Source organism: Accipiter gentilis, chromosome 4, assembly GCF_929443795.1.
Source record: "Accipiter gentilis chromosome 4, bAccGen1.1, whole genome shotgun sequence".
Classification (NCBI taxonomy): Eukaryota; Metazoa; Chordata; class Aves; order Accipitriformes; family Accipitridae; genus Astur; species Astur gentilis.
The window spans coordinates 25093692-25112820 of NC_064883.1; the positions used below are offsets into that span (position 1 = coordinate 25093692).

At 38.5% G+C, this 19129-nt stretch overlaps 1 protein-coding gene across 1 annotated transcript in view; it reads right to left on the bottom strand.

The window, feature by feature from the left end:
- CUBN (cubilin) overlaps positions 1-19129 on the bottom strand; it is a 149024-nt gene that overhangs the window by 107604 nt on the left and 22291 nt on the right. Inside the window, exons 18-26 of the mRNA XM_049798757.1 lie at positions 17350-17506; positions 16551-16729; positions 15890-16052; positions 15427-15643; positions 14289-14419; positions 5867-6053; positions 2709-2869; positions 1410-1591; positions 587-743 (exon numbers count right to left, since the gene is read on the bottom strand). Of these exons, the coding sequence (XP_049654714.1) occupies positions 587-743; positions 1410-1591; positions 2709-2869; positions 5867-6053; positions 14289-14419; positions 15427-15643; positions 15890-16052; positions 16551-16729; positions 17350-17506 (1534 nt within the window). The remainder of the gene's footprint in view (positions 1-586; positions 744-1409; positions 1592-2708; positions 2870-5866; positions 6054-14288; positions 14420-15426; positions 15644-15889; positions 16053-16550; positions 16730-17349; positions 17507-19129) is intronic.

A 19129-nucleotide genomic window follows, 5' to 3' on the forward strand; every position in this document is an offset into this window, starting at 1 on the left:
GGGTAGAACTATTTTACAAAAAAAATGTTTGCAAGAAAAATGTGACCTTAACCATAAGATATAAAAAATGAAACTTTTTGAAGTGTTCCAGGTAGGCTAAATGATCCTAAGCACCCACAATGATCCAGCATGTCTGAGGGTAACTCACTTATCTTTTGCCATCCTGCCTCAAAAGCATCTAGAAGAACAGAGAAGCTTGTTCTATCTGCCTTCTCTGTTAAAAAGTCAGGAGACTGGGTAAGCAGAAGACCAAGAACAGCCCAATCTACCCTGTTATGGACTCCTAGCACTTGTTATTCTCAGTAAATCTAGAGTGGTAAGTGTCACTGGCACAGGTAATAGAAGTAGAGCCACCTCACCAGCTTTCTTCTAGACCAGACATAATCTCCAACATGAATAGATGGGCAGCTAATTTTTAGCTCTCTGTGCTCTGTGACAGTAGCAGACTAGAGAATCTGGGTCAATAATGAGCTCTATACATTGTCCTCTGCTCATGAATAGGTAAGATCATGAGCTGCAAGAAGCAGCTTCAGGAACAAGCTGAACTGGAGAAACATGTTATTCTCATCTTCTTTTAATTACTTACCCTGTTTGTATTTGGCTAAAAAACCTTCACCTCGCAGACTGCTACCTGTCCTTAGTTTTACATACATGCTGTCTCCACTGGAATGGATGGGTTGTGGTATCTGATTCCCACAAAATTTACCTAGCTGTTTAGCATTACTGCTGTTGCCATCATATACCTTAAAAAAAAAAAAGAAAAGAAAAGAAAAGAAAAAAATTTAACAGAGCTGTTGGCATTACAAATCCAAGTGATTTCCCCATGACAAATGTCTTCTTAGGGAATTGTTACTGGGTATACAAGAGGTTAAATTGTATTTCTGCTCAGAGGAAGCCTGACAGGCATTTCAGAAACAATCAAATCAGTGGAAAGCCAGGAAGCCAGTAACTGAATACTGGTGGGTTTTGAGAGGCTTACTCACCAAGAGGGGAAAACTGCACTCCATTTCAACTCTATTAAATATATTCAAATAATTTATCCAACAATTAAAATATGATTAACAATAGGGTTATCAACACTGTTGTGCCTTTTTCCTTGTAATTTACTAAGAAAGCGTACTAAGGCCTTGGTCCAAAACACAGCAGGTTTAAAAGATATAGACAGATTCTTGTTTCAATGGCCTTTTTATCTAGACATAAATGCTTTTCTTACCAGCAGCTACACAGACACTGCTGCCTTACCTCTCACTGCTCTGTGATATGAAGGTAGCATGTCAGCATGGAGCTTTCCTTTTCTGGGTCTGTTTACTTACAAATGTTTGAAGACCAGGACCATATGTTTTTTCCTTGCCTGTGTACTCATCATACTCAGCTGCCTCTTATGGAGCAAATTGTCAGAGGGTACATACCGCAAGGTAATCAAAGTTGCATTTTGGGTGATATGCTAGATGGAACTGTTCAAACTGGATTTTGAATGGGGTTCCTCGGTTTCCTCTGAGCAACCAGTAGCATTCTGAATTGTGGTAATATGGCATAGGGTAGTTGGGAGACATGAAGATACCAGAAGCTGTCGTCAAAGTCCCACCACAACCTGCAAATGGCAAAGAAACCAAACCAACATTTAACACCTAGAAGAGCAGAGAAGTAGACATGATGTGTGAGATTCACACTACTGTCCTCCTTCACATGCCCTGAACATCTTCAGTGATGCCCGAAAAATCTGCATTTAGCCAACAGTGTTGTAAGCAGAAGAGAGCCCATAGCACCTAGAAGTATTAACTATCTAATTAGAATAGTGCTCCTCATAGATAGCTAATCTTCAAATAGAAACTGCTCCATTAAATCCTTGATTATTGCTATTGTGGTTTAAGCCCAGCCAGCAACTAAGCACCACGCAGCCGCTTACTCATTTCACCCCCACCCAGTGGGATGGGGGACAAATTCAGGAAAAGAAGTAAAACTCATGGGTTGAGATAAGAAAGGTTCAATACAACAGAAAAGAAGAAACTAAATAATGATAATGATAACACTAATAAAATGACAGCAATAATAATAGAAGGACTGGAATATACAAATGACGCACAGTGCAATTGCTCCCCACCCGCTGATCGAAGCCCAGTTAATCCCCAAGCGGCGAGCCCCCCCCACCATCACTCCCCCCAGTTTATATACTAGATGTGACATCCCATGGTATGGAATACCCCTTTGGCCACTTTGGGTCAGGTGCCCCGGTGTGTTCTGTGCCAACTTCTTGTGCCCCTCCAGCTTCCTCACTGGCTGGGCATGAGAAGCTGAAAAATCCTTGACTTTAGACTAAACACTACTTAGCAACAACTGTGTTGTGTTATCAACATTCTTCTCATACTGAACTCAAAACATAGCACTGTACCACCTACTAGGAAGACAATTTAACTCTATCCCAGCTGAAACCAAGACAACTGCTTTCCTAAACATATGAGAAAGTTGATGCTATATTATATCTAGGGAATCGTATATCCTTCCCTGTGGAGAAAAAGAAAGCCCAAGGATCAAGAAAGTTGCATCCTTGATCTTAACAACATGAAAACATGTTGCTATATAATTATCAGACAGATTTTAGAAGATGGGAAGCAGAAAAGATGTGGGGGAAAAGGTGAGAAATTAAATACAAATGAAAGATCAAAAATGAGATGTGTAAAATGGTTTTATACTTGATGCAGTCATTTTACCTGCTGATGTACCATCCCACTCTGCCGAAAAACCCTTTGCTGCACCAAAACTGTCACTTACAAACTTTATCCACAGTTTGTTACCATGAGAGATTATAACGGGAGGCAGGTCTTCACCACAGTATTTTCCAAGAGGAGGAGAAATTTCATATCCTCCATCTCTAGAATGATATTGAAGAAAAACCTTGAGTCAAAGAGGGAAACCATGAGAAATGTTAACAAATCAAAAATCTTGGGATTCTTTCAGGCCTGGGAAAGACTAATCCTGCTCTTCATCTTCCACAGCAATACAGCTACCAAATACGGGGAGGAGTCCTGCTACTTGCAGTAAGAAGTCCTACCACAAGCACCTGCTTGCTGGGTATGTCCACTCTCATCTCAGCAGCCTGTGCAGAGTCTGTCAATACAATGTGTCTCAAGTAGACTTGATGCTGCAGAGGCAGGACCTTCTCTATATTCTACAAGGTCACAATCATAGGTGTAACCAAAGGTAATCTTCTAATTTGAAGAAATAACAGTTTGCTCACTTCTCACTATTTAGCCTGGCACAAAACCAGATGAGCTGACCTATTAAAAAATCACATGTTTATTTGCCACCACACAAATGGGAACCCATTTCTCAGAACAGATATGGTGCATGTTTTGAAATATTTTCTTAGTCTTCAGAATTGTTTCTACAACCACTTATTTCCTATTTTTAAATTAAGTAATATTTCCAGTAATATTTTCTAATACTGTAATCAGGATGCACATCTAATGTTCTGTTTTGCTACCTGCGCATGTCTCATGGGAATAAGAAAGGCAGTGACAACTTGCTTGTCACTTGCTTTCTAACCTTATCTTTAAGCACTTTCATATTACAAATACCCTACAGGTCATTAGGACAATAATAAATACATTTATATCTATATATGGGTGTGATATTAATATGATGCTTTCTAAGTGGACAGTAGTACTTTCAATTACATTTTCACAGGTTTATACCTGCCTTTGAGAAAAATTTCCACTTAGACCTTGCCACTCTGTTTTCTTGTCATCCTCCCAGCTTAAACTGCTTGCCTCTGTCTCAGGTTACTTGCAGTTGAAGAACTGTGCCAGAACCTCCCCTCATTTGCATCTTCGCCTCTGCAGCTGTGGTCAGAGGAACAATTTTCTTAGTTGACTGAATGCAGTTTATCAGAGGACACCTCAGGACAAGAAACCAGAGTGGCACCTCACCTAAGACTTATCTAGCTACCCCATGTAATAGTATCAGGTTTGATGACACATTCTGGAAATCCAGTTATGGGAGCAGAAATGTGCTGAGTTGCACTTAGCAATGTTCTGGCCATACCTTAAAACCTGTTAAATGCTGCTGAGCTCTTCACAGAGACAACAGAGTTAGATTTATGCAATAAATGAATGTTTTCAGTTCTCGAGATGAAAAAGTGAAAAAAACCCACAGTTATAATTCAGGTCTACCCTAAATTAAGGTGCTAACTATTAAAGCTAGGTTGAATTTAATCTCACTTCGCGTAGAAAATATTGAAAAAAACCTTTCAGTTTTTCATAACTTTCTCCAGTTTGTATCTACAGCTGAAAACAACCAGCTAATTCAGCAAACAGCTTTTTGTTTCATTTGAAATAATAAGACACTACTAACCAAGGAATAACCCATACAGAAAATCAGGTATAATGTTCAGAATGAGTTTTATCACAGTGCTCACTGAGGTCATGGAAACACATGGCATGCTCAGAGTAAAAAAACACACTGGTGTTCTGCAGACATGGTTCATCAAGAGAGCTGGCTCATGAGGACAAAAATGGGTGCACTGACACCGCACAGTGCAAATCCAATAACAGCAACACAGCAGAAAGGGTGTGTACTTGGTGCAGCTGTATTGTAAGTATGCAGCTAACCTTCCTGCAGATATTACTTTCTTCTACTTGTCTCTGTCCTGTAAAAATTTACTAGAAATCACCATGCTAATATCCTAACTTTAATGGTGATGCCAGTATGGACAAATATAGCAGATTATGTAAGTGTTCCTAGTGCTGCATCATAGAATAGCTGCTGTTTAAAGATGATGAACATAAAACAGAATATAGAATCATAGAATAGTTTGGGTTGGAGGGGACCTTTAAAGGTCATCTAGTGCAACCCTACCTGCAATGAGCGGGGACATCGTCAACTAGATCAGGTTGCTCAGAGCCCCATCCAACCTGACCTTGAATGTTTCCAGGGATGTCATGTCAAATGCACCACTCAGCTGGGCATCATCTGCCAACTTGATGAGGGTGCACTCGATCCCGCTCACTATGTCATCAATGAAGATATTAAACAGTACTGGTCCCAATATGGACCCCTGAGGGACACCACTGGTCACCATCATCTCTGCCTGGATATTGAGCCATTGACCACCACCCTCTGGATGTGACCATCCAACCAATTCCTCACCCACCAAACAGTCCACCCATCAAATCCATATCTCTCCCATTCAGAGAGAAGGATGTTGTAGGGGATCATGTCAAAGGCATTACAGAAATCCAAATAGATGACACCTGTAGCTCTTCCCTTGTCCACTGATGTAGTCACTCCACCATAGAAGGCCACTAGGTTGGTCAGGCAGGACTTGCCCTTGGTGCAGCCATGCTGGCTGTCTTGAATTATGTCCCTGTCCTCCATGTGCCTTCACATAGCTTCTAGGAGGATCTGTTCCATGATCTTCCCAGGCACAGAGGTGAGGCTGACAGGTTGGTAGTTGCCAGGGTGCTCCTTTCTACCCTTTTTTAAAAATGGGTGCAATGTTTCCCTTTTTCCAGTCACCAGGGACTTCACCTGACTGCCATGACTTTTCAAATCTCATGGAGAATATGTCACAAAACGGGCAGTAAAACTCTTTGCTTCTGCACTAAGGAAAACAACCAGATGCAGTGCATGGCAACGCAGTCCACAAACTCCACTTGCTCTGAGAGCTGGAATTTACCAAGTGGGAAAGCTGACAATGGAGCAGGATTGGAGGAGGAAAAAGTAGCCTTTAAAGTTCTCTGGTAAATTCTTTTCCCACATTGACAGAACAGGTGTATAGTTAAAACTATAGTTTCTGAACATGCCTAAGTGTATTTGGACAGCTTCCATGGTTATCAGTAATAAGGACAAGAGAAATAATTAGGCTTGCCTTATTTCTACATAATCGTCTGTACAGACTTTATTTCCGTGCAAGGTGAAGTTGGTGAAGTGCAGCACAATCCGCCTGTTTATTCCCATTGTGATGGTGTATATGCACTCCATCCGGACAGGGTAGTTATTGGGATAGTTTGGAGATGTTAGCACACCAGTTTCAGTACTGTAGTTGTGTGAGCACACTTTAAAAAGAAAAGAAACAAGTATAAATTAATTTAATATGTATGCTAAATCAACAGGAATTTTCTATTTTCAACAGATAAAAGAGCAAACATCCTGTTCTCCTGCGCATTATAACTCCTTCTGGACATATCTTACTGCTGAATGTCATCACTGTAAAGTAAAACCAGAATCCAGCTGGGATTTTCTATGTTTGAGTTGATTTGTTCAGCTTTTACCAGAACACTGTGTCTGTAATAAATAGGCAACGTAAGAGTAGTTCCAGCTGCCTAAGTTGGCTTTGACCTAAACCCCAGGTAAGCAGAGAAAGGAAACTGAAAAGTTTATCATGATCAACACAAAAGGTAGTCTTCCTGAATTTCTGAAAAGCAGTGGTAGTGGAAACTGAATGCAGTCGCTAGCTACAAGGAGGTGCTATACTGTTTTCAGGCATTCCCCATGATCAAACCTGGGAGATGGGGACCTTATATCTAAATTTTTTTCCCATTTTCTGGGCCATAAGTGACAATCAGTTGGAAAATAATATAACTGTTAGATTGTGAGGACAAAGCAGTTCTACTCAAGGTCTTACACTAAAATCATCTACATCAATTCTTTTGTGAACACTGTAGAAGCATCTTGGTATTTGTGAGCTGGAAAGAAGAAAATAGTGTGGACTAATGCTGAGTCAGAACCTGAGCAATAATTAAAAAGAATCTCTTTTGAAAGGACAGACAGAAGGACTAGGGATAAAAATATCGGCTATACAATGGTACAGGAGACTTATTTTAGAGACAACAATTGTTGTGTATTAGTTGATCACAGTCTGAGTAAGCTTTGTGATCTGGCTGCAAAAAGTCAGTAAGAAATGTGATCCATGTCAGATGTTTTCAGTCGAAACAGAGAATCCTGATGCCACTGCACAAGGTAATGGTGACATGTCACCTCGAAAAATGAGGATAACCATGGTCACTGATGTTCTGGAAATCAAATGAGAACAAGTAAGGCAGAGGTTGTGAAGATAGCAGGAAATTAGTAATTTAGTAGGCAAGAGACACCAGAAGAGCTTAACTTGTTTAGTTTAGCAAATGCAGGAGAAAAAGAAAGAGATAAACATCAAGAAGGATGAAGAAAAGAAAAATAGAACACATTCTCAATGGTAGTACAAGCTCTGAAGTTAAAAACTGTCCATGAATACAGACACACAGAAATTAGAAGGTTTCTATCAGGAAGTGAGTTTATAGAGCAATCATCCAACAAACATAGCAGATGCAGAAAGGGGAAAAAAGTCCACTGTTTTTTAAGATAGAGTTTGATGAATTTAATTAAGAAGGGGATCACCTTATGTATCTCTCGGCAAAAAAAAAAATAAAGGGAGGGGCGGGGGAGAGGCATAAAATTGTGGGCTGGATTTCATGACCCTGGAGACTCATTCTGGTCCTCCATTCCCGTTTCAGGTCCTACAGGTTGCAACTATAAAAATGAAAGTAGATTTCTTAAGTACTTTCTATCAAATAGGCAGAGTTAGACTAATTATGAAGTACAACTGATAGAGCAAGCAAAATATTATGATTAACTACATACTCACTTAAGCTGGTTGCCACAGATCTCTGAAACATGTTTTCTAGCACAACATAGCTGCAGTGTAGTAATACTTGTGCTTAATACTTCAATATGGATAATAATTTAGGGGAAAGGGATGAAATTACAGTTCAGGCCCTCCATGTCTAAGGTTGGTCATTTCCATCTCTGTTTTCTATCCATTCTAACTACTAAAATGCTTTTGCTTTTAATGGTGTCTTTTTTAATGGTGTTTTGCATTATTGGTCACCTGGAAAGCCTCTGTTGAAAATGTTTTCTGTGGAATAAATACCCCCAAAGCTAGCTACCAGACTCATGTTCCTAACTCATAACAACAAGAACAAAGAAAGATGACACAGAAACAGGCCAATAATTTTCTGCCATTGGGCTGTGCTTTGCTATTGAGAAGTCAAAAAAGGTTTCATGCACTCGTTTACCTAAAATCATGATCTACTAAAGTCTTTATCTAGAATTTTAGTCATTTGTGTGTTCCATCCCAGATATGCTCTAATGTATGCATATAACAATCACGTTAGTCTTGGTCACCTTAAAAACTTTGTGCTGCTTTATAAGTCCTTATAATGCCCTTGCTGTGCTGCCAGCTCCCATGGTGTTTCATGATATGTAGGGCTTATCATCAAACCCTAGGTCCTTAAGTCATGATTTCTTGAGAACCCTGCCTGCAGGGTTAGAAATCTGACTTAGAAATGTGATGCAAGTTTTTTTTCCTAACAGCTCATTACATAAAAAAAAAAAATATATAAAAATTAAAATGTGTGTATATTTATTAGGTTACATATTTTTAACTAATTATTTCCTCCTGATTTTGGGAGGTTAGGTGTTTGACTCATGCACATTTAATGGTTAGAGCTGTTGCAATACTGCTATTCCTTATTCACTCAGAGGCTGAGACCATGAACACTAGCTTTCAGCCTGGAGAATATTAAAATTGATGTACTAGATAAGGGCCCTTAGGGTAAAATTAGCAACACAGAAGCCAAAATGTTTTTATCAGCCCTTTTAAGAACAATTTCCACAAAATTGTCCAGGTTCCCTCCCTCACCAAAGTTTGTTCTCTTGGGAGCAATCCATACAGAAACTTATATCCCAAGTGCTGCATACTGCTCTACAATTCACATAACAATCTTCTTTATGATCTAAGGGGGAATAAATACAGAAGGTGGAACAGTGACTGCCTTAGAAATGTCAGACTTCTGGCTACAGTGAAATAAATCCAAGTGTAGACTAAGCATACACTGCTATGAAGTTTAGGAAAAGCATAAATGAACCCATGTTTTTTGACAGCCAACTCTCTTCTGGTAAGTGGATTCATGTGTTGTGTTCTACTTTTAACAGGAGAGCTGGCACTACCCTTTTGCCCTCACTTTGCTAACACAGCATTTGGTGGTGTGCTTGGGCAGTAATAGTTCCTTCAGTGAACACTTTTAGCAAAGTTAGCAAGAAAGAAATACTTTGACTCCTTTGCCAAAGTTCAGAATGCAGCCCAATGCCATAATGTGATTATTATATGCCTGGAAAAAATAGGAATTCAGTTTAGTTTGAAGACACTTATTGCAGCTCATGAAAAACAGAAGAAGGAGGAAATTGTTGAGGACAATTGCACATCTTGCTTTGCCAGCATGTGAGGTTTTGAAAGATATTCAATCTGCTTTCTGATTTTGGTACTGAATGTGTTTGCTCTGCTGAAAAAAATGCCATAAATGGCAGTAATCCACTGTAATAGCCAACAGAGGAGAAAAATGCCAGCTTTTGTACCACTCACTCATGAAATCATGTATACTGCAGAAAATTATATCCATGTTTTTTCCCATAAAGAGATATTCATTGGTTGCCACAATTCCAATTAATCAAAAATAAAACTATAGTGTCATATGTAAAATGGGAGTTTTCTTTCAATCTCACCCTGCCAAAGGAAAATTGGGATGCCTAACAATTAGATCTTTATGTAATACTATGCATGTTTAGGGAAAAAAGGAAGAAACTCTCACATGAAGTATATGTCTCTCCACAGGCAATGGAAAAGCACATCTGGACTTCAGGGCCTTCTGTTACTCCTGCTGGTAGATGCTAACAGGCTTAATTTTTACCAAGAAGGCACAAAAAGGTCCTTTGTAGCATTTCAGACCCAAACTCCCTAGAAACACTGGGTACAGCTGTTTAAAAAGAATCTCTGACTCTCTTCTGCTGATTTACACATAAACACACATACTATGGAGTTGTAGACACATATATAGGTGTACACAGGCAGACTAATACCCTGATCAAACATAACCAAGTTAATTGGCCTAACAAGTTGTCAGTTGCCAGCTGATTGAGCCTTTTTCCTGGGACTCAGGATAAGCTGATGCCCAAGATGCATGTAGGACTTCAGCTTTTGTTTCTCTTAGCTCAGCCTTGTTCAACTGTGCCCTTTATCTCTGCACACACATATTTGTCAGACACTACTTTCCATTCTTGTCTTTGCTTGTTCAGCTGATGAGAAAAGCCAGGCAACATCCTCCTACTAATTACTGGGTTCAGTCAGCAAGATGGAAACTGAGATCTCAGCTTGTACTCAGCTATCAATAAAGACGACAAACAAATCTATACATCACATTCAGGTGCACTTTTAAGTCCATGGGTTTACAAATGTTTTCCTTTCTTTCCTCATCCTTCTCAAACTGACTTCTCCAGTCAGTCATTGTCAGCTAACATATACCACATAATGAAGCTATTTAAAACCAAGTTACTCCTCTTGATAAATAATATCATTCACAATTCAGGATTATAAGGAGACAAAATCTTATCTTTCACCAAAGCCAGAGAAAGACCAGGTATAAAAACTCTATGAGGAGCTAAAAACCTTGTAAATGCTGACTTTTCTCAGCAGAAAGGATGAAATGAAGCCCCTTTAATGAAACAAACAAGTGACAAACAAAAGAAAAAGAAAAAATCCCCCTCCCCCCAAAAACTGAATTCAAAGTAAAACAAATACATTTCCACTTACTTGTGAAGAATTTGAGGACAATAAAATACATACACTGACTCTAGTGCTATTCCTGTTGAAAAATTTTGGCCTGGATCTTTCAAGACCCTGAGCAACACTTCCAGGAAAGTGAGCTCTTTCAAAGATTTTTCAATAATTTTACATGGGTTCTCTGTGGTGTGGTCAGCCAAGATGGGCAAAAGAAAACCCTAAAATCTGTCATAACACTTATATGGCTGCTGTAACATTCGTCTATCTGGTATTTGAGACCTGGACTCTAGGAAATAAACCCAAATATTTCTTTGCTTTCCATGTGACTTTCCCCTTTAAAAGACAGAAAGACAGCCAAGAACTAAGCATCCAAGGTACAGATAGTTTAAGTGGGCAATATACATTTTAAACAACTGAGTGTCATGTGGATATGTTTGACTGAAGGATTTCCATTTGTATTGCTGCCATATGAGCTATTTGCAGCTACTAGCTGGCAGACTGCTAAAACAGTTGTTTGCACTTTATGGACCATGGGCATGGCTGTATCTTGTGGCATTCAAATTTTTTTGAACAGGAAATATAGCTTTGCCATTATTTTCAGGTTACTTTTCAACTAATTAATATATCACAGATAAGCCATGCTAGCAAAAACATTGTTTGCTAAGATGCATGGAGAGGAAAACTAGTTTTGTTTTACAGAAAAATATTTTTTTCACTCCTACTTATCCTTTTTTTTTCTTACTCCTATTTATTCTTTTTTGGAGGATAATCTTGTCCATCTTTTCAATAGCTCATTCTCTGTAAAATAACTCCAGGCAAAATCTAATTGAAATCTCTAATATGAACCAGAACAGGTTTGGCCAGTTCTGATATTGGTTACACTCTAGCTGGCTAAGAAAACATAGCTTAAAAATATGAAGGAGTTTTACTGCACAGGAAACATTATTAGAACCATATTTTCCTTAGCAGAACAATGAAAATAGGCAGCAGATGTAAAGAAAAAAAAAATCCATAGCTTTGATAAATCTCTCAGATATGATTATGTTCAGCAATTTGCTACCTTAGCGTAACTGGATATACATAAGATGAATATCAGACCTAAACATCTCACAGTGGGAAAACTAAACTTGATATGATTTCAGGGAAGCGGGGAGTTGCTCCTCACAGCAAAGTCCACATACACACATGTGTTTGCCTTCTCTTAGGCCACAGAAACTTCAAAACACTTTATTCTTAAAAAATGAATGTTAGCAGTCCAGTATTTATGACCACCTTATAGTACTGCTATGCTTGTACTGGGACCAAAAGAAACAAATCTCTGTAAAGAAAACCAATCGTAGTTTCAAATTCTGAATAAGTTTATTACTCTCAGTTTCAGTAATCTGCTACTTTGCCACACTTATACAAACTATAGTGGTTGAAATGAAAAAGCATTTATTCTAGAGATCATAATTCTCGTCTGAGTGAGAATAAATTGAGAGTTAGCCCAGTTTAGCTGAAGAGCAGTAAAGATATCTGCATTCATTATGGCAAAAACAAATCATACCTGTTGTTTAGAGTTTGGATGAAGATTTTACATAGTTCTAATTTCATATAAACATTTTTTACAGTTTCTAGTTATTAATAGCATTGAAGAGAAAACAGACTTGCATTTTTATGACATAGTTTGAAATCATTCATGGGACAGTGTTGATGCAGTTTGAACCTCACATGATGCATAGAGCAGTGCTTTGGATGAAAGATAAGAAAATCCATTCATCATGGTGGTGGTAAGGGAGGGGAATATGGAAGAGAGGAGGAAAAGCAGTGAAGTTGGATGGCACTGAGATAACTGTCAAAGCCAGAGAAACAGATAGGGTTACTCAGAGGCAGAAATATAGATTAAAGATGGGTAAAGAATATTTTGATCTTGAACTGTGAGAAGAGCTGCTATAAGAACAGTTAGGAAGGAATCAAATCTACCCACAAATATTAATCTGAGGTAAAGTAAAAGAAAAAATGTCACATTAACAAATAACAATCATACTTAGAGAAGTTACAGTTTGCAGCTGCAAAACCAGGCTCATGAAAGACTTTCTTTATAAGGCTGATTGAAAATTTCACAGTTTCTTACTGATAAGAACTCAGGTTTCAAACTATGGAATCTTTCTTGGAAAGGTTTTTAAAAGTAGAAATTGGGGTTTGGCCTATTATTTTCTAACAAACAGAAATTTCCTCCTTGGAATAGTTCTCATTAAATCTTAATTGTTTTTACTGCCTTCTTGGTTTCCATGCCAGATAACTCAAGTATGAATGAAGGCAGTTGAGAAAATGGATTATTTGGATTTGTAAGTTATCTGGTAGTGAATAAAAACACAGTGGCAAAATATGTACTGGTCTCGCCTACACACATGCTTGAGAGATTAAATAATAACCAAATTTTCCAAGCTGTCACCAAGAGAGCAGTTATTTTTCACATGGTAGAAATTGGAAATTTTGCTGGTTTTAAACAGGTTGGAGAAACTCAATAAGCAGGAAGAATGAAATTATTAAAGAAACTAAGACCAAACAATGAGCAGCCATTGGTAGTTTATGGCTGCATAGATGAGTATTATGAATTTCTGGTATTCATCTAATAAATCCCTTGTAGCCTGCACACACACACACAAATGACCTAGAAACTGGTTAATGATGGATAGATAAATAACCCAGCTACAAATGTATTCTCACTTTTGCTTTTCTTCATTGTCCCACTCTGCCCCTTTTGTGGTTTAAAAACAGGTTTTGTAGGCAGAACCTACCCCTCTACCCACATAAATCCTCTTCTACTACAGATCTGTCTTTAGCAGAGAGGGGAGCAATAGCAAACCCATGTCTATTGGGTCTATGAAACTGGTAGTTACAGTCTTTCATCAAGAGGTTCCTTTTTCAAGTGCAGTTCAGTCACTGCTAAAATGCTCTCAGTGCTAGAGAGAGGGGCAAACACTGGATCAGGTATGGTGGGTTCAGCATAGTTTGAATGCACAGATGTGCTTGATTAGAATTCAGAGTAATTTCTCAGTTTTTCTCTGCATTAGAGAACTAAGGAAGGAACCGTCATTCTTCTCTTCAGTAGTCTTTACCCCATTGATGTATGTCATGGCCCCTTAAAAGGAGATACTTAAAGGACAGGTTTAAGGCATAACAGGAGCCTTGAACTCTTGTGGAGCCAGAAATGGTGCACTCTGTCATAACAAAAAAGACCCAGCTTGTTCTTTCAGGTTATTTTCCTGCTTTACCAAATTTCATGCTATATGACCTTTCTCTGCCCATCATCAACACTGCACCGTAATAGGGACTAAATTAATTTTTATGGCATCTGAGAGTCTCCCATTCAAGTAAGCTGCCCACAATTGCTGAGCTTCCTAGATCACACATACTCAGCTCAGAAAGGACAAAGCAAATTCAGAAAATACTTTTCCTAAATAATTTATGCAGTTCTACCATGTCAGCTCTTACTGGCTTTTCAAAGAAAACAGCAGTGTTGCTTACAGAAATTGCTTTCTGCTTTCCTAGGGAGGGAAAAAGCTTGTGAATAAAGCAGGATAAATAAGAAGGGGTAGAAGAGGCACCAGGCAGTCTTCTGTTAACATAGAAAATAATGTTTCTGTTTCTTGTAGTGGTTATTTACAGTGACAGCTGAAAACATACAATTTGCATAATGAACAGACTGACATATTACCTTTTGATGCATTCAGGGAGATGTAATTAGCTGAGAAACCCTCAGATGCAATGCTGTGATCGGTCACAAAGTACAACATCATCATGTTGCCACCACTAGTGATGGATGGTGGAATTGATCTTCCGCAGTACCTGCAGCAAAAAGATTCCCCAAATTGAATGGCAGTACTTTATGAAGCATCAGTATTACTGGAAGAGGATTCAGCTTTCCTGAGCAGTTTGAACAGTTATGCATAGACAAATGTGTCCTTTGGTTGATACAGATCCCAGCCATATACCCTGTATCATAGGACTAAATAGCACACTATGTGTACAAATCTAACTTGTGTGGCAAAGTCAGAGAAGAAACTGTTCATCAAGTTGTCAAATTCTTATTGAAATTATTCTATGCTGTACCTACAACATATTCTGTTCTTTTGTAGGAGTCAGAGTGGCTGGCCAAAGACTAAGGTTGCAAAACGCTCTCCATTATGACATTAATTTTCTCCTTATTTTCCAAAATACTGCCATGTCAGCCAACTACTTTACAGCCCGTAGCTGCAGCTGGATACTGTTCCCAAGTAGTTCAGATGTTCTTGAATTCTAGGGCGGCAAGAAAACCCTGTGTATACCCCAACTGGAGAAGGGAAAAAAAAGAAAAGATTCTTCCCTAAGATAAAATCATATATCAAGAGAAATTGAAAAAAAATCCTATAAAATGCAGATTTTGGTTTAGTTTTTGCTGAGATCCAAATGCACAATCTTTTAAGTAATCTTTCTTTCACTTATGCAAGTGTTTCAAAACACATCTTTTCCTGGGCACAGATATACCAATGCTTTTGAACTTATTTCCCATACATCAAAATGTTAATGGAGCTGGACAATGCCAGCTATTGAAACCTGTCCTTAAAAAGCTATCTTTTTGACACAAGTTAGGTTGTCCTGGTATAATATTTATTAAATGTGCTTCTCATTCCATAGTCAAAGAAAACAAGCTGCCTTTACTATGCTAAGCAGAGAAATTGCTGCTATTGTTTCTGTAATGCAGAGAAATTAATCTACACACAGAATTTAGGGAAGAAAATTGGATGTTTTGGAGGTCTACAGAACAGTGCTTACTCTACAGTAATTCAACTCTGTAGACTAATGGACATATTCACCTTCCCAATTTTTGCACAGTGGTGTTGTCATATATTTCAAGATAATCCTTTCTGCAACTATAATCAAATTCCAAGTTAAATGAAGTGAATGTCAGGTGGATAAGGTAGCCGGGTTGAATGTTGATAATCCAGGTACAGTTAATACCATGTGGGTAGACCTCTGGATGACCAGGACTTGTAATGGTTCCTTCTGGTTCAGTGAGTGTCTCTCCGCATCCTGTAGAGATTTAAAACATCAGGTTAAATGATATATTTATAAAAAAGTTAGTCAATTATAAAATCAGATATTTTTCTTTCTGAAATTGTATAGTCTTTTTTTCCTCAATGCATACTACACAGTAACTGATTCAGAATTGATCTTCCATTACACCCTCATAAAACTTGATGGCCAACTGTTTTCAGAGTACATGAAAATTTGGAAAGTTTCAACACTCTATACAGAAAACAACAAAAAAATCCTTACCTGTATCTAATGGCCAGTACTCAGCTCTGAAGCCAAGGTTGGTAAGAGAGGAAGCTCTGAATTTGATATAGAGATTGTTCCGTGTAGATTGCACTATAGATGATACAGCTGTACTGCAGTATTTCTCCAAAAGAGGAGAGTCTGTGTTGTTGCCATCTCTGACCTGAAGAAGTGTATTCAAGATATCCCATACAAATTTCTATTATATTAAAGTTTTAAGCATAAATGAATTCATAAGAACCACATAAAAGACACCCTCAGCAAGTCAAACCCTACCCTTTCTTCAGCATGGTTTCTACTACAGGTACATAAAATGCAGCCTTATGACTGTCAGAGGAGCATTGTCCCATGCAAAGCATGTCAGATGGAGAAAAGCTGAGACCTTATACCCTCAAACAGTAAGTTGCACATGAACCTCCAAAACCAGGTCTGTCTGTCTAAAGACACCTGATATTCATCTCTGATTATTAAAATGGTCACATCATCTTTGGAGAACCAAGAAAAGGTTTGGGATCCCATTATGAGCCTGGAAAAGCTTTTATAACTGCTGTAAGAAGTGCTTGCCTGTCAAGCACTTCTGTTGTAGTGGAGGTGAGTATGTAAATGAACATACAGATAAGAATCCATCTACTATTCATAGTATATGTGTATTATTCTTTACCTCAATGTAGTCCAAGTCACAAGTGGTTGTATTTCGAATGTCAAAGTCGATAAAGTTAAGAATCACCACTTTGCTAGCTGGCTGGGAGATGATCCACTCACAGGTCTTTGGGTGAGGGGACATCCTGGGGTAGTAAGGGGAATGGATAGTGCCTGCTCCAGACAAGGACCCTCCACAGGCTGCCAAGAGACACCAAGAATCAGTACTTGCAATGAAAGGTTTCACAGAATGTATGTGATGTCTATCAAATATCAGTATGAAATTAGAAGAAAACCACCCCTAAAAACCTATCTTCTTAACAGCATCTACTACAGATCATCTGAGTAGTATTAAGAATGTATTTAAAAGAATATATTGCTATAATTATAGCATAAATATGTATATACAGAAGACCAATTTAACTGTGCCCATGAAAACTAATGGATTTGACTCATTTGTTTCACAGACACAGATTTGTCGATGATTAAGAACTAAAAGATAGGAAAAATGAAAGTAAAATTATTTAGGCAGAATTATAGCTGTATCATTTTTGGTATGTTAGCAGGAAGTGATTTATCATTAATAGTAGCAATGAGGGTTGCATTTCCAAGCATGCTAGGAGTGCCTACAACAGACCTACTACAGACATCATCTTAGAATTTCTAATAGTAGCAATAAATAAATAAACTGACTCTATTTTTTTCTTCTATTTCTTTTGAAGTCTGTCTTCAACCCATTATATGGATAATATAGCACGGAAATGACTGAAAGCGTCCAAATTGTAGATCAGTTCACACTGCAAATTACCAATTCCTCTTACCAACTTGATAAATGGCCCTGAAGCTAGCCCTTTGCACAGATGCATCAGACTTGAACTTGATCCAAAGACTGTTGCTGGTAGAAGTGATTGGTGACATGAGTGTACTATAACAGAATTTGTTAATAAGAGAAGACATCTCACTGTCACCATCTCGAACCTAGTCATCGAAAAGAAAAAAAGAAAAATGTCAGATCATAAAAGCCTTGGGATCTGATATCTGGATAAAATTATAATCTCACAAGAGCTGCTAAATAACAAAAGGAATAACTATTCTACTTATTTGTAAGAGGGACAGAGCCATCACAGTAACTGGCACAAGCACAGGGTTTATGAGAGCTCAAAGGACTGAATGATCAGCACAGAAGACGCACACGTGCTACTGTCACAGGACATTAGGGTGAAACAGATCTTCTCAGCTTTAGTACAATTTAGGTCTATGCTTCCAAAAGTGACGCCTTTAGTATGAAAGAGACAGGTAAGTTGCTCACCAGTGACAGCTATGAAATTTTTGCCAACACGAAAATCTGCTGGGGATAAAAAGGGGTATTTGTGTTTTTCTTGCTCTGGTCATAAAGCTTCTAGCTTCTTTTTTCAATGGCACTTCTCCAGAACAAGCACATGTCCCATCACACCCATACATCAGTGCAGCGGGACAGCTCACTAACAGGAGATGCAACTCTGAGTCCCTAAAGCAGTAAAGAAGTATACTGACATCTTTCCATTACTTTATCTGAAGGGTCCAATGCACAATAATGACAATGAAGCTTTATCAAGGAATCACTTTCAGCTTTTACCTTCTGCACTGCCACTCTACTGACGTCAATCAATTGCTAATCAAGGAGAAATTTATCTTTTTTGTTTTCCCAGAAGTTGATTATAAATCCTGATTATCAAGGGGACAAGAAGAGAAAGAGGTATTTGCAGCTCTGAACTTTAGGCACTGAACCCACAGTCCATGGGAAAGAATAAGTGCATCCCAGGGACCAGGCAGATCACTGGTATAGCTAAGGAGCAATGAACACCCTCAGAGGTGCCCAAGAAGGCAGCCAACATGCTGAGGTCCAAAAAAGAGTTCTGCTGCTATTTGCCCAGGAAAAAAATGAAATTTTTCTCCCAAAGATTCTGCTAAAAAGAAAACAGCTCTTTTCTGCTGTAGAAGCGGTGGTAGCTCATACAGCTGGAGCTGCTTTTAAATGCACCTATAAGCTGTCAACCCCGAAAAATCATTCCAGTGAAATCATTGGCAAAGCCAGGGACACCCAGCTTTCAGGTTCCCCCCTTCATCATCTCTTCTTTCCTGTATTCCAGCTGTATTCCTCCATGGACTGGGACAGAAGACAGGGGACCTTTGTCAATGCCTTGGTGAGCAGGCAATGGCTGGCCTACTTGCCCAGCTTTGGCAAACTCCAGCTCATGAGATGCCTTTCTGACTAACAGATATTTTTAATTTCCCTGAGACTTGAGTTTAAGGCAACAGAATTATTCTGGATTTACAGCAGAGTAGCTGATATCAGAATTTGTCCTGGAATATTTAGAAAATCTTTGGACAGCAGTGAAAGTTTCCAGATGTATAGTTCACAGGAGTTTACATTTTTTCTTGAGCGGATTCTCCATACATTTTTGGTTTATAAAGCCCAGTGAGTAATGATAAAAATAACAGGTTCTCTAAACTGTGAGTAATGTCTCCTATTGCCAATTAGAAGGATGGCAAGGAGAAAGAGCTGCCTTGGCTAACACCTTACCTCTGCAGCACCTTGTCACAGTCTTTCTTAAATAAGAA